The sequence below is a fragment of the Cryptomeria japonica genome, chromosome 3 (genome assembly GCF_030272615.1).
Source record: "Cryptomeria japonica chromosome 3, Sugi_1.0, whole genome shotgun sequence".
In the NCBI taxonomy this organism is placed as follows: Eukaryota; Viridiplantae; Streptophyta; class Pinopsida; order Cupressales; family Cupressaceae; genus Cryptomeria; species Cryptomeria japonica.
This window is the reverse complement of record NC_081407.1, coordinates 639,611,238-639,626,076: the sequence shown is the minus strand read 5'-3', so window position 1 is coordinate 639,626,076 and position 14,839 is coordinate 639,611,238. Positions and strand designations below refer to the sequence as shown.

General features: G+C 36.9%; 1 protein-coding gene across 1 annotated transcript; it reads right to left on the bottom strand.

The window, feature by feature from the left end:
- Positions 1-2,161: 2,161 nt before the first annotated feature.
- LOC131050163 (elongation factor 1-gamma 2) lies at positions 2,162-9,550 on the bottom strand. The gene is made up of 7 exons (XM_057984343.2): positions 9,376-9,550; positions 4,255-4,404; positions 4,067-4,127; positions 3,918-3,970; positions 3,697-3,798; positions 2,958-3,471; positions 2,162-2,713 (listed from the first exon to the last, which is right to left on the bottom strand). The coding sequence occupies exons 1-7, from the start codon at positions 9,382-9,384 to the stop codon at positions 2,334-2,336; spliced, it is 1,269 nt and encodes a 422-aa protein (XP_057840326.1). The 5' UTR covers positions 9,385-9,550; the 3' UTR covers positions 2,162-2,333.
- Positions 9,551-14,839: the final 5,289 nt, after the last annotated feature.

Here is a 14,839-nt window from a genome sequence, read left to right as displayed (position 1 = left end):
CTTGAAAGACATCGTCAGCAATAAATGTTTAGCTTTTAACCATGAACAAGTTCAGTAACTGATTGTATTTTAATAGCTATGTTTATGAATATCTAATTGTATTTAAACAAATCTTTTTATGAATAACCAATTTTTATAACTAACACCTCAATTTTGTTAATTTTGCAGGTTTTCAAATGCAGAAGCTGAAAAATAAAAGGATCAAACAGATTTTGATTTTGAAAATGACTTGTTAAATGGCTTTAACTGAAAAGATTTCATAACCTCATTATTCAAACTGATATTTTATAGCAATTTTGAATTCTGCCTCTTACCAAGTTACAACCGGTTACCATTTTTGTGCTGGCATTGTGTTGTTTCGGATGTAATTGTTCTATGCTAAATAGTTATCAAATATCTTTTTCCAATCTACTTGTCATTGAAACCTTCAGTTTAAGCATGATCCTTGTTTTTATCTTCAGAGATTGGCCATAACTTTACTATATCAAATTTTAACTAATAGAAAAACTACATGTTTACCATGTTTTTTCGTATAATGCAATTTAGATGTCATTACACTATTTAATCATATTTAGTATAGGGACAAATTTAAACATATGACTTCTACAGTGATTGTTTTATGCTTTTGTTTCTTTCTCTGTCCACATATAATTTAGATGGCCAAATTCTACGTAGTATCAAGTTTAATAATTGCTATCAACAATAGCATGCACATGGATAATAACTTCAATTATTTATATTTTGAACTTCTTATACATAAAACTCAAACGTATAAAAGTCTACCTTCGTCCTAAAAAATTATCACAAAACCACACTCATTACCAGTGTTTAGCAAATGGCAGGGCCTAAGCTGTAACACAGCTCTTGTTATATTTAATTTTCAACTTTATCCCTCTTAACTTGGCCTCCATAGTTCATCTCCATCTATCCAAAATTGGATTACATAGTCCCTCATCCACTCAATAATGGAAATTTGACATATAAAACAAAAACATAAAAAAAATGCATTCTAACTTTGCCCTTCTTTCACACTGAGTAAATGACAATAAGTTATGGTAGTTGGAACCAGAACATATTTATCGTGAATACTTTCACTACCCAAAAAAAACTCATTTTTAAAATTGTCATATAGATTGTATTCTTCTAATCTACCTACATAACCTAATGCCAATGATACTAATGTGATATTTGGAGCTGAAGCATGCAAGATGTTTCCACTGCCTCGAGAATTCAAATGACTGATTCTTCCTGTTTACCTACAATCTATGTCAATGGCGATAATGTGATCTTAACTAGAGCACAATAACTTGGGTGCTTCTATTATTCAAAACACTTTATTTTAAGTAAATAACTCTGATTCTTCTAATCTAACTACATCATGTAAACATATCATGTTCATATGATGGTGATTTTTACGAAGACATTTGACATTGATGGCTGATTTTATTATATTGGTAATGGGCAATGAATATCTATCATGACATTCAAGTTTGCTAAATTAACATTGAAGTGGTATTTTATGCTTTTGTAGTGGTTTAATCATTCTGCACTTGTTATGTGGTCTAAACTTATGTTTTAGGAATCGGATCTGTATATAATTACTTTATTTTATTTTTTGTACAGATTTTATGTACTTCTGGCATTGGTAGATTTACCTTTACCAGATTCAACAAGAGTTATTTGTTACTTGATCATGTATATCACATGATTTAAAATAATATGGATTAATTAATCTTAGAAAGACTAAGATTTCACCCAAACCAACACCTTCATAAATCCAACAAACAAAAACATCTTGCCCCATATAACTCTATAGAGCATACCAAAGGACTTGTGAATAATGGATAAATAAAAGAGTCTTCTGCACTCAGAATCCAACTAACAATACTGATACCCTCGTATTATTAACAAAAGATGGCATCAATATTAACTTTAAAGTTTAACATCTTATCTTTCGAAATGTAGACATAAACTTGTTTAAAACAACAGCGGAGCAAATGAGACAAATCAATCAATAATTTGTTGCACAAGAAATGTAACCCATTACTTATGAAGGGCAACTTAAACCAAAGAAATTATCTTTTAACAATTTCACTGTTTAAATAGCAGCTGATGTAGAGACAAAAAAATAAATCAAACATTGTTGGGAAAATGTGTCCAATACTCAAAATAAATAATTTATTACACTAGAAATATATCTCATTTCTCTACAAGGCAAATTTCCCTAAGAAATTGCCTTTGAAAGTTCTCAATATTCAAACCAGTAGCTGAAGTGGAAACAAAAGTAGGATATACCTTAAAGCAAGATCAAAACTGGTATTCAAGGGATTAGATCACTTGAAACATTTGGCATCTAACAGAGGCTCACCTTCAAAGGGCTCTTGATCTTCAATCATAGCATTAACACGTTCTTTCTGAACTTCGTCATTAACATCCACTTTAGTCCAGTCATACAACTCCATATCATAGCACTCATCCATAACAAACTTTGGAATCTCTTGGCCACGGAAAAGCCACAGTCCCTTCACCTTGAATGGAGGATCTTGGCCAATGATAAGCATCTTCCCAAATGCATACTTGCGTGCAAGATCCATACGTTGCAAGAATCCTGTAACTTTGTTCAATGTAACAAATGAAACAGTATTCTCGTCATTGTATTTGTATTCACAAAACCACAAGGAGTATCCTTCTGGATCATACATATCCCAAAAACCTGCACAATCAATATTAATGAGAAGTGAGATGAAATAGCAAGCATTATTCAACAAATTCCTGCAGTCTAGACCCAAATCAACTAAGTAAATTTTATTAGGGAATAGAACAGGTTAAAAAAAATATTATTCCATCGAGACTGATAAGAAGCGAATGAGAGCAATTTATTTATCTTGTATGCATATACATATAAAGGCACCAGTTTTGACATACTAACCATATGAGCTGAATGACTAATAACCCACCTTTGATAGCAATCTCACGGAAGTTGGTTTTTGTGTTTGAGTAAAGTCTCTTCCACTCATCAAGAATCATTTTACTGGGTGGCAAAAGATCAAGAGTGTTTTTGGGTTTTGGCTTAGGTGCCTCCTCCTCCTCCTCCCCTGCTGGAGGATCTTCAACCTTGGGCTTTGCAGATTCATGTTTGGGCTCTTCCTTAGGCTTTGGCTTTTGCTCTTTAGCTTGAACGGCCTTTTTATTAGCTTGCACAACTGGAGGAACAGCATCTACCTGCTTAACCTCGCCCAAAACCTTCTTAAAATTTGGCTGATTGACCATGGTCCAAAAGTACCTTTCAACATGAGGAAATTCTTTTGTAAAATCTTTGGTCATAAAACGAGAAAAACCCAGATGCAAGTTGCAAGTCATAACAATGTCTGCCAAGGTTATGCAATGACCAACAAGGAAGGTGTTAGCAGACAGATGAGTATTCAATGCGCTTAAACCTCTTTTGAGTCCAGCAATTGCAGCTTCCTCTGCCTGTAAGTTTGTAACAGCAAACAATTCAAATTTAAACGGCTCCTCTAAATATCTGCAGAAATTTTTATGGTATATTTTATGATTAAAAGCCAGGTTCAAAAAGTTCGATTAATTTATGAAAATAAAATAAAAAATCAGAAATTTGGAAATCTTTGATAGGAATTAAAAACTCTAGACCAGATCAGCCAAATCCAGCAAAACTATGCTTAAGAGAGCAAAACTAACCGGAGGAAGATAAACTCCAAATCCCATTCGAGGAAATAACCATCGCATGATGTTTATGTCAATTTCCCCAGAAGAAAAATCAATCCACTGCTCGATATGGGCCTGAAATGATCCAGTGCATGAAATACTGAGTTCTTATCTTTGTAAGTAGTGAATTATTAAAAAGTGTTCAGTATGTGAGAATAAGAATTTTGATCAGAAAAACCAAACGAGTAGCTTACATAGTCAATTAGGGAAGACCCAAAGAGAGTGTTATTCCCCTTCAGTCGCGCAACTGAAAAATATTAGAAGAATCAGCAACATTCATTTTACAAAATATTTGACTTCATAGAATTCAACAGGTCATTAGATGAAGGAAAATCATTCTTACCATAACGTGCAATGGCATTACTCTCGAAAATTGGCCCATCAGGTGTCTCCAAAACTGGAATCTGTATGACCAGATCCAATAACACAATTATCTCAACAAATGCCAAAAGAAGATAACAAAAGAGAAACTAAAAAGATATCCAAAGTAACTTTACAAGTAACCAGACATAATGAATTAATGTGCTGTACCTTGCCAATAGGATTCATCTTAAGAAATTCTGGCGTTTTGTTTGTTACACCAATCTGAAAGTTAGGAGTTAGGTTAATTGTTACACCAACATATTCAGCAGCAATGAATGCCTTCGCCGCATTTTTATTGCCTTCCCCTGCATATAAAGTCTGCCCAAAAGAAATTAATGAAAAAGTAGTTTGAAAAGAATATCCAATTAAACATGTTAATGGAGAACAAACATTGAAAGATATCAGTAGTCAAGGTTGCGGTTTCTTGGGTCGGAAGCTAATCAGATACATAACAAAGGTGCATACAAAATGGTGCCACATAATGTTAGAAGAAAAGTAGTACAACAAATAAATAATAACAGGAATATGAGAGCTTAACAAAAATATTATAATTGACTTTTCTAGCCAAAAGGTATTTTCTCGATCTTTAATAAGGCACTACAATGAATTGACACGGTATAATTTTATAATTGAATTTTCTAGCTGAAAAGTGTTTTCTCCAACCTTTAGTAGTTGTTAGAAGGAAATGTCACAGTAAATCCCGAAAGAAAACAAAAAAAAATCCTATTTATTTAAGCAACTCTGTTAGAACAATACAAAAAACATTTCAGATTAGAGATTGATATTAATTACAATATAACTAATGTACCTACAAAAACCAGAACAGGCACATTATGTTACCAGGTCGTCCCCCAGCATACCCATACCCAGTTCATACCAAGCTCTCGATACGATTTTTAACTTCGAAAATTTCCAATCATGTTACTGAGACTATATTTAGGTGGTACACAATCTTGACACGTTTACCGTACGAGCACCACTGTGAAGCATAACTATCATCAACCTTTGGGCTGTATGGAGTTGATTAAATTTGATCATTAAAGTCAGTCATGTTTAATTTATGAAGGCATTGACTCCATGATTGAAAATATGAGGGTCATTACAGCAACAAACAAGCAAAGATCCTTTATAAATATTTTTCAACAAACTGAAGAACGCTCCTAATTAACAACGGAACAAAATGATCAGCCTGTCTTCTTGCTTTGCCAAGAGGCGGGGCCCACAGTTACCTGAAGATATGGGTGTATGGCCATGTACAGGGAAAAGGTGCCATTCAAAATTGGGTACATAACTGAATAAGGATGTGACTATATCATATCTGAATTTCCTCACCAAAAAACAGGAACGAAGAATGTAGTCCATATTCCTATAACAAAGCTTCCTGGTAACTATGGACTGGCACCATACAGTGGTTGAAACTTGGTGATGCATATGCAATGATATCCACTCAAGTCTTCTTTTGATCAAACATAATGGACACAAATATGGGTGAAATTGGTGAGTGACTCAAGAGTGCTTTTGGGGGCAATTTTAAGGAGGACACTCATATGAGATGGTAACTCCATAGCCAAGCATCCATGTTACTTTAGAGATCAAATTATTATCACATATGTGTGTCATTTAACTCTCTAACTTTCTTTTCATTTTAATTGAGCAAATTGCTTATAGAATTTTAGTGTTCACACCATCACGGAAAAACTAAAAATGGTAGCTATTTATTTTGAGTTTTAATATCTATCTTTTGATGTAAATTCATATTTCAAAACCTGTAGTGACTTTGCCTTGAGAGTTGCAAGTCCCTCTACATCTTTTACTTTTAGTTTTAGCCTTAATTCCAAAATACTACAAAATTGAGATACTTGTTTATTTTCTAAGATTACTACTATACAATAGTCATAAAGCTAGAAATGAATATAAGGTGGCATTCACAAGAATTTCGATCCAAGATATAACAGAGACAATTGTGCAAAAACAGGAAGTGCTTAACCTTAACCTAAGTTGCCAATCCTGGTATTGGTTCAATTCACAGATTCACTTAAAAAATATTTTGAGGCTGGGTTTGTTTTAGCTTGTCTATTAAATGCATATAAAAATCATATAAAAATATAATAAATGTATGCATATTTACAATCTAAAAATAAAAATCAAATAAACGTGCATATAATTAAAAAAACTATCATAAAAATTAAAATTTATAGGCCGCATAAAAAGGAAAGCACTTACATTGATGTAATTGTCTGTGTATTCGAGTTTGGCATGCAATTAACTTGCCTAGGCATCATCCACCTTTCAATTTTTAAGTTATACCTACATTATTATTTTTGGACATGGCTTTTATTATGCAAAAATTATGGCCTTTTTGTTGACTTGGTGGTCCGCACCTCCTTCAAGGTTCACGACATGGCTTAACGGCCTCCTGTGGATCTAGGTAAGTCTAGCATTTGTAGCGGGCGATGGCAGCTCGAGCTTTTAGCGCAACGGCAAACATACCAACAATTGGTATCACAGCCTTGGGTCACGGGTTCAAATCCGAGAGGTCTCCTTCATTCCATCAGTGCAGAACCCTCAATCGGTGCTGAGGGGGAGATTGTTGACTTGGTGGTCAGCACCTCCTTCGGGGTTCGCGACATGTCTTAACCGCCTCCCGTAGATCTGGGTAAGTCTGGCATTTGTAGCGGGCGTTGACAGCTTGAGCTTTTGGCACAATGGCAAACATACCAACACTTATGTGCAATTTTGATCCAAAATAACATCCCACTAAACTGGTGAGGGAGAGGGAACCCTGAAGCTGTAACTTCCACCAATTAGGAAACCCTTCTAAACTTTGTCTCCACTGTGTGATATGATTGCCTTATGCATAATCCACCTTCCAAATTTTGACTAGGCTAATAATTTAGGCTATCCCTTTTGTTAGGCAAATAGCTTCACACATGGCAGTTTGCACAATTTTGCTGAAAGTAACAGACTGTTCATTTGACATGGTCGAATAGAATTCTCATGCAAAAGTCACCAGCTAGAGGAACTTCCCAAATAGATAGCCCATCAAGTTTTCCTGAGTTCCCAAAAAGACAAGCCTCTGATATGAACCCAACAACTTTTATCCATGTAAACACACATACCAACAAAAGACAGAAAAATCCCAAGCCAAAGAAAGACATTCTGAGAAGATTACTTTAAAATCTTTTGCTCAATCAATTCTAGGGAAAGATGCCTAACTTAACGAACACACAAAAAAGTTGAAACAATCACCTTAAAAAGTTAAAATACACAAAAGGAATATAAAATAATTGAACTTAGGGCTCTAACTAGACCGGACAAAATGTTGCATAGTAATGGAACACTACTTGGAAATAACTTCGAGTATGAAACCATACTGTCAAATATTGTTTTTCAACATAGATAATAGCTGAAATCGTCATCTTAAACATTTCAACTGTTAAATATTAATTCTTTCAGGATGGAGTTTCATTCAATCTAAAGTCCCTAGAAATTCATTTCTTCGATGATCCCCAAATAATAGAAAAAGATATGACACCAGGTCCAAGTCATAGACTATTGCAGAATTAAAAACAACCAAATCCAGCAAAATACCTAGAGGAAATTCATGCAAAGTGCAGCCATCAAGGATGTGTTTCTTTCACACTTCTATAAGGTAATGTGATGTGCACTCTTCAATTTGGAACAATGAAGTAGCATCCTCATATGTATGTGGCTGTTATACAGATCTTTATGCTAGGATCTAGATCCAGTATCGCAAAAAATATATTGATAGATTTACAATACACAAGTCTCCACTGACTACTCAATATGAATTTAAAACATTATAAGGCTTCTCCAGAAAATAAATTAAAAAGTACAAATTGATTTCAACCCTTGGCCATCTTTATGAAAAGCATGCAGTGGTCACACAAAGCAAAGAGGTTTTCCAGCCTGATCTTCATAATGACAATCACTCTGCCTTGCCTAGCTGCTTGATTAAAGGTCGCTGTTCCATTTCTCTGTAATCTATCCCATGCCTCAACATGTAGGATGTCCGCTTTGACCAGCAGGCACTAAGCTATTGGTAATTAGCATGGATTGGGATTGACCGGATCCTGCCAGCTGTTAGATTTGGTTAGTCCTCTAGTTAGTCTGCTAGTTTTAGTTGTGCAATTGAACTATACCATTATTGATCTTCAATTAAATAAGAATCAGCTTCAGTTAAATAAGGATTCGGGCAGTCACTTATCTCCCCAAATTCTTGGGGTGTGTTTGTCAGTTAGCTAGCATGAATGTAATTCATGAGTCACTTGAGTTGAAGACAGTCACGTATTGCTTGAGACAAAATCCTCAGGCTTTTTGCCTTTTTCAGATCAGATCTCACGAGGATAGAAATACAATGAGATAATCAGTAGTATAGGGCGGCATCAAGGTTATTTTGGAGTATTCAGCTGTGCAAGGCAAAAGCGAGGTCATTCTGAGGATTTCAGCAGTATCAGGCGGCAGCAAGAATTAAGCAGAGCTATTAGGGTCAGTGAATAAAATAAGCTTGTTGTATTATTTCCTGAGTAAATGTATTTCAAAAAGATAAAACAATTTACATACATGTGCTGTCAGACTAGTTATTAATGCTTTCTAGGTTTACCTCCTACGGATTTAGACTCGATTACTACACGTAAAGGTTGAGTAACGGTTTACGAACCCCGATCTTCAATACAATAATCTCTACAGCTCTTGACAAGATCATTACGTCTTCATTTTTCTAATTTGAAAACTACAAATATTAAATCAAGCTCATTTTGACTTTCCTGTTATGATGTACCCACTGAAAGCTCAGCTTTTGAGGTAAATGGGTATGTTTGACTAATCGGCCTCCCCTCTCCTCTTTTGTGGCTAGAAAACCTTAAATCTGATAGGCCTAAAAAATAAACTCATAGACTTTAACAAATGACATCAGATTGAAATCATTCCGCAGTAAAGCCGCAATAGTCTTGCCTTTATGCACTCCACAAGGAGATTGTCCTTCCCTGATTGAGTGTCAGCTCCAGGATGGCCATGGATACAAAGGGTATACCAATACAAAATGAGATTTATAAATAAGCATTCACAGCAATAGGGACACATTTCAAGACAAACAGAGAGAAACCAGCATTTTAAGTCTTGCATACATGAATAGCCAAACAAAAGATTTCAGAGATCCAATAAAATCATGTCATGAGGCGAAATAAACTAAAGGTGGTTTCTTTAAAATGAATGAAGACAGATTAAAATAGGAAACAAAGAAAAAGGCAAAGAACTGCTTCAACTTACCAGTGCCATGCCTGAAGACTTGAACCCAAACCTTTGAGTGAGTTATTGAAGAGAATGGGGTTGCAGCAAAACCACTCACCGGTGTTTTCCAGTAAGCTACCTCAAACTCTCTAAGTAGAAAAATATAGAGTAGATTTGCCTATGCCGTGGGTGGATCTTGGCCGTTGATTGATTAGTGGCCTTCCCAAGGGCGCTTTTGGCTTTTTGCTTAATTTGTGCAATTTAAATGATTCCTTCGTTTTAGGGTTTTCTACACTTTTTTCCCGCATATTCTGTTTCTTTTAATTGGTATCCGTCGGTTACACATCACGACCCTGCCTTGCCACACTTTTTCGCATTTAAGTTAAATTTGTTTTGTTTTGTTTTGTTATGAACAATCTATTAATTGAAATCATTAGTTTGGAAGTTCAACAAATATGGGGTGACTAATTACCCTCGCCGGCCACCCGTACAAATTAACTCGATATCACTTTTAAAAGTTTTTGTTATGGACATATCTTTGTAACCGTGGTAAGTACATGATTGCAATAATAATAATTTTATTGGATTTTTTTATATGTTCATTGTATTAGTATTATATAAAAATATATTAGTTATTAATTTTATATATAGAGACAGTTTTATGTTAGTTTGTTTTTTATGTTGGTAGCTGATTTGTAATAACACAATTTGGTAGGGGTTCATTCTGCAATGTGTTGGTTAAGGTGTTGCATTGTTAATGATGTCACCAAGGTTCAAATCGTGTGGGCTTGGGGAAAAAAATTATGCGACTTGGATCTATTTTTTGAATTGTTCATATGTTTATACCAGTACATGTACAAACTTAATAATAATATATTTTTCATATGTTTTTAAAATATAATTATATAATATATAATTTTATTTATATTATGTAGTTTTTATTATAGAATGTAATATTTAATATTAATGATAATAGAATTTATATATGTAATTTTGGTTTAAATCTATGTGTTTAAAATGGTGTCTCCAAGGTACTCATTGAGGGAGATTCTCAAATAATCATAAATGGCACTGGAAGTTGTGCAAATGGCTCCCTCGAATATCACATATGTTAGAATTGATCAGCACTTTTGAGATTAAACATGTGTACCGTGAAGGGAACCGCATGGCCGATTACCTTGCAAACTTGGGCGTGGTATGCAATGATAACAAGATAACATTTGACCAACATGCTACAAACAATGACATAAGCTATCACATCAAAATGGATGCTTCACGTGACGGTATCGGCTAAGACATGTCTCTGGGCTGGAGGTGGCACTGGACTAGATTCTGGTTCGGTCACATGGTAATGAGTGTGGAGGGCACTGCTACCTATATCTCATAAAGCATATCAAATTTGGATTTCCTGCAGTTGTGGCGGCATGGTCGAATAATTCTTCTCTGAGAAAATCGGGTAAGCATCTGGCTATTATGCCTCATGGTCGGATGCCACCAGTATTGAGGAGATTGAAATGGATACCACCACGACTTGGCGACAAGGCGGGCCCAGGTCCAATGGCAGGTCTAGGAGGCGAACGGGTCAATCTGTGAGCCAAGCACAAGGTGACATGTGGCACAGATGAACAAAGGTTAAAGTGCGGCAAGCTAGTGATCCATTGGAAAAGGCTACAACGATAACATATCAGAAAGGCGGAATCATCGGCATAGGGATCACTATCGGAAACACTAGAAATTTGTTATGCCAATAGCTGATAAGGCTATCGGTATAACCTTCGCCGATAGAAAGGAATACAGGATCAAAACAGCGAAGTCATCGGATCATAGGCAAGCATGAAAAAGAGAGTCATCCCGATGCCCGATAGGATTAACATTGAAGGTAATAGAAAGAAGGTGGGTCCATCGGAAATAAGACTTGTACCGAGAGTTTGGATTAAAAGATATGTCGATCCCCGATAGAAGCTAGTAAAGAAGTCAAAGATATCGGCTTAACCTTCACCGATGAGGTGACATCAAGGATTAAGTTCTGAGCCATCGGGGATGCACGAAATGAGTTATTATGATGCTCGATAAAAGAGTCAGATGGTAGAAGGCAGACTCATCGGGCAAACATACATTATCGGCGAAGGGTGAAATAAGTTAGTCTGATACCCGATAGAGAAGCCAAACATGTTGCGAAGGAGGAGTTTTCATCGGTAACTCTTATGCCGATTAATCAGAAAGTGCAATAAGATGGGCCGAGCGAGACGAACCATCGGGAAGAGGTAAAAATAGTCATGCCGATACCCGATGGACAGTCTGATAGAGAATGACATATCGGGATTACTTACACCGATACAGCGTAAAGTTAAAAGTGGTCTCAAAACCGAAGGAGTAATCATTGGGGTAGCTATAACCAGCAGAAACAAGAAAAATATGTTACACCGATTCCCGATAGACTAGACACAAGCGGCCAGGACAAATGAGGATTTATCAATGCTATTTACGCCGATTAAACTGAAATCAAAGCAGACGAGAAGTCGGTGTCATCAGAGAAGATATGACTATCGGAGGGACACACTTAAGGTTATCCCAACGCCCGACTATGTGACTCGCACAACAAAGCAGAGAGAGGTTATGTCGAAGCAACTCATGTCGATATGACACAAAATCAAGAATAGTTTTTAAACCGAAGGAGGATTCATCGGAATGACATGGTCCATCGGAAGAGAGATGAATATGTTAGGTCGATGCCCGATGGAATGATTAGCCCAAATCAGAAATCTATTCGTTACTGAGGAGTATGTGTATGAGGCAATCCAGGGGCTAATGGGAATTACTTTGAATTTCGATATGCACTGACGTGATGCATTGGTTTATGAAGTTGTGGGTGCTTCCCATAGTGGACATTATCGATTCAAGGGAGCGGTCTGTTGAGCTAATGTGTGATTTTGTGAAGCTGTATGTGGGAGATATTGTGGCCAATGGTATCCTAAGCTTGGATGAAAACACAAAGATCGGCATACTAAAAACGTATTTCCAACTAGAATACTATCTACCTTCTGACTAGAGTGAGGATAACAACTCTGAGGAGGAAGAGGTAGCGGATGGGTCGGATTCTGAGAACAACAATCAAGGCAACACTTCCATGCTATCAGGGACGAATAATTGGTCTGTAGTTGGTCATTGCCTTGTCTTTGTATATGTGTGGTCCTTTGTATCTTTGTCTTTGGGTTAGATGTGGTTACCAATCGTAATATTTGGTCCTTAGGTAGTTCGTACAAACATATCACCCACATTTTGTCATATGCGGGTGATGGTATTGGATGTCATTTTTTGCATTTCAATAAAGGGCGCTATCCCCATACTTGATAGCACTTACTAATTTTATTTTATTTATTTTTTAAATTATATATGTAATTTAACATGTACTATATAGTTTTTATTATAGAATATAATATTTAATAATAGGGTAAGTGCACAAAGATGGTGGTCAGAAAAGTGGACACACCAAAAAAAAAACATAAAAAACACCAAAACGCACACGGGGTATTTCAAATTTAAAGAACCCCATACGCTTTAGGCTCGTTTTGCCGAGCCTAACCAAAGCTAAACCGCATGCGCGGTTTAAAACATACTAACTGCGTACGTGGTTTAAAGAACACTAACCGCGTACGCGGTTCTGTTTGTCAATAAAATGCAATTCACTTACATTCCATTAGGTTTTTTAGTAGGATATATACATAAAATATAACATTTAAGTATAAGTGACATTTCTCTTATACTTTAAGTTATATTTTGTGTATATATTGTCAGGATGTTTGAGAGTGGTTCCAGATCTCTAAGAGTTATAATGCAGATTCTAGTTTTTTGAGTATTCTTATAAATTTCAGACTTAGTCAAATTTCAGTAATCAGCATGCTCATATCAGCATTATGTCTCTCATCTCTTCCCTACATTCTCCCTCTCTCTTCCTTAACCCCTACCTGTTTGTCTCTTAGGCATCTCCCTCTCTCAAGTATCTCTCTATCTCTTTCTCATCTCCCTTGCCCTCTTTCTCTCTTTCGTATATCCCTCTCTTTCTCTCCCTCTCTCAAATATCTCTATCTCTCACTCTCTCGTTCTCTCCTTCTTCCTCCCTCTCCCTTTCTCTTCCTTTCTCGAGTATTTATTTCCCTCTCTCTCTCTCTCTCTCTCTCTCTCTCTCTCAAGTCTCTATCCTTATCTGCCTCTATCTCTCTATCTCACTTTCCTCCTCTTTCAAGTGTATCTCTTTCCCACTCTCTCCCTACCTCCCCACCTCTCTCTCTCTCTCTCTCTCTCTCTCTCTCTCTCTCTCTCTCTCTCTCTCTCTCTCTCTCTCTCTCTCTCTCTCTCTCTCTCTCCCATTCTTTATCTCTGAAGTCTCTCCCTCTCATCCTCGTTCTCTCTATCTCACTTTCTCCTTCTCTCAGGTGTGTCTCTCTCATTCTCTCCCTCTCCCCTCTCCCTCCCTCTCTCCCTTTCTCATTACCTCTCTTTCTCACTCTCTCCCTCTCTCTGCACTCTCTCTCTCTAGTCTCTTGTAATATCCTTCCACCCCTTCATCCCTCTCACTCAGACTCTCTCTATCTCTCACCCTCTCTTTCTCTCTCTCTCACCTTTCCTCCCTTCACCTCTCTCTCTCTCTCTCTCTCTCTCTCTCTCTCTCTCTCTCTCTCTCTCTCTCTCTCTCTCTCTCTCTCTCTCTCTCTCTCAGGTGTATCTCTCTCCCATTGCCTCCCTCTCCTCTCCCTCTCCCTCTCCTCTCCCTCTCTCCCTCTCTAGTGTCAAAAGGTATTCTCAGGGGTCATATGGCATCCTATGACCCCTTAGGACACCATATGATGTCGTTATGGGTCGTATGGTGTCCTAAGGGGTCATAGGACACCATATGACCTCTAATGACACCTAAGGGATCATATGGTGTCCTAAGAGATCATAGAATACCATATGACCCTTTAGGACACCATACGACCCATAACGACACCATATGGAGTCCTAAGGGATCATATGGTGTCCTAAGGGATCATAGAACACCATATGACTTGTTAGGACACCATATGACCCATAACGACACGTAAGAGGTCATATGGAGTCCTAAGGGGTCACAAGACACCATATGACTCCTTAGCACACCATACGACCCATAATGACACCAAATGGTGTCCTAAGGGTTCATAAAACACTATATGATCTCTTAGGACACCATACGACTCATAATGACACCATATGGAGTCATAAGGGGTCAAATAGTGTCCTAAGGGGTCGCAGGAGACCATATGACCCCTTAGGACACCATATGACCCCTAATGACACCATATGGTATCCTAAGTGGTCATAAGGTGTCCTAGGGGTCATACGACAACATAAGACACATAACGATACCATATGGTGTCCTAATGGGTCATAGGACACCATATGACCCTAAGAACACAATAGGACCCCTAACAACATCTAAGGGGTCATATGGTATCCTAAGGGGTCATAGGACACTATATGATCC

Bases quoted from the DNA above. Each gene is read 5' to 3' on its own strand.
- LOC131050163 (XM_057984343.2), bottom strand. The intron at 3,799-3,917 runs GTAAGCTACTCG...GGATCATTTCAG, and splicing joins GGTCTTCCCTAATTGACTAT to GCCCATATCGAGCAGTGGAT. The intron at 3,472-3,696 runs GTTAGTTTTGCT...ACAAACTTACAG, and splicing joins TTGGAGTTTATCTTCCTCCG to GCAGAGGAAGCTGCAATTGC.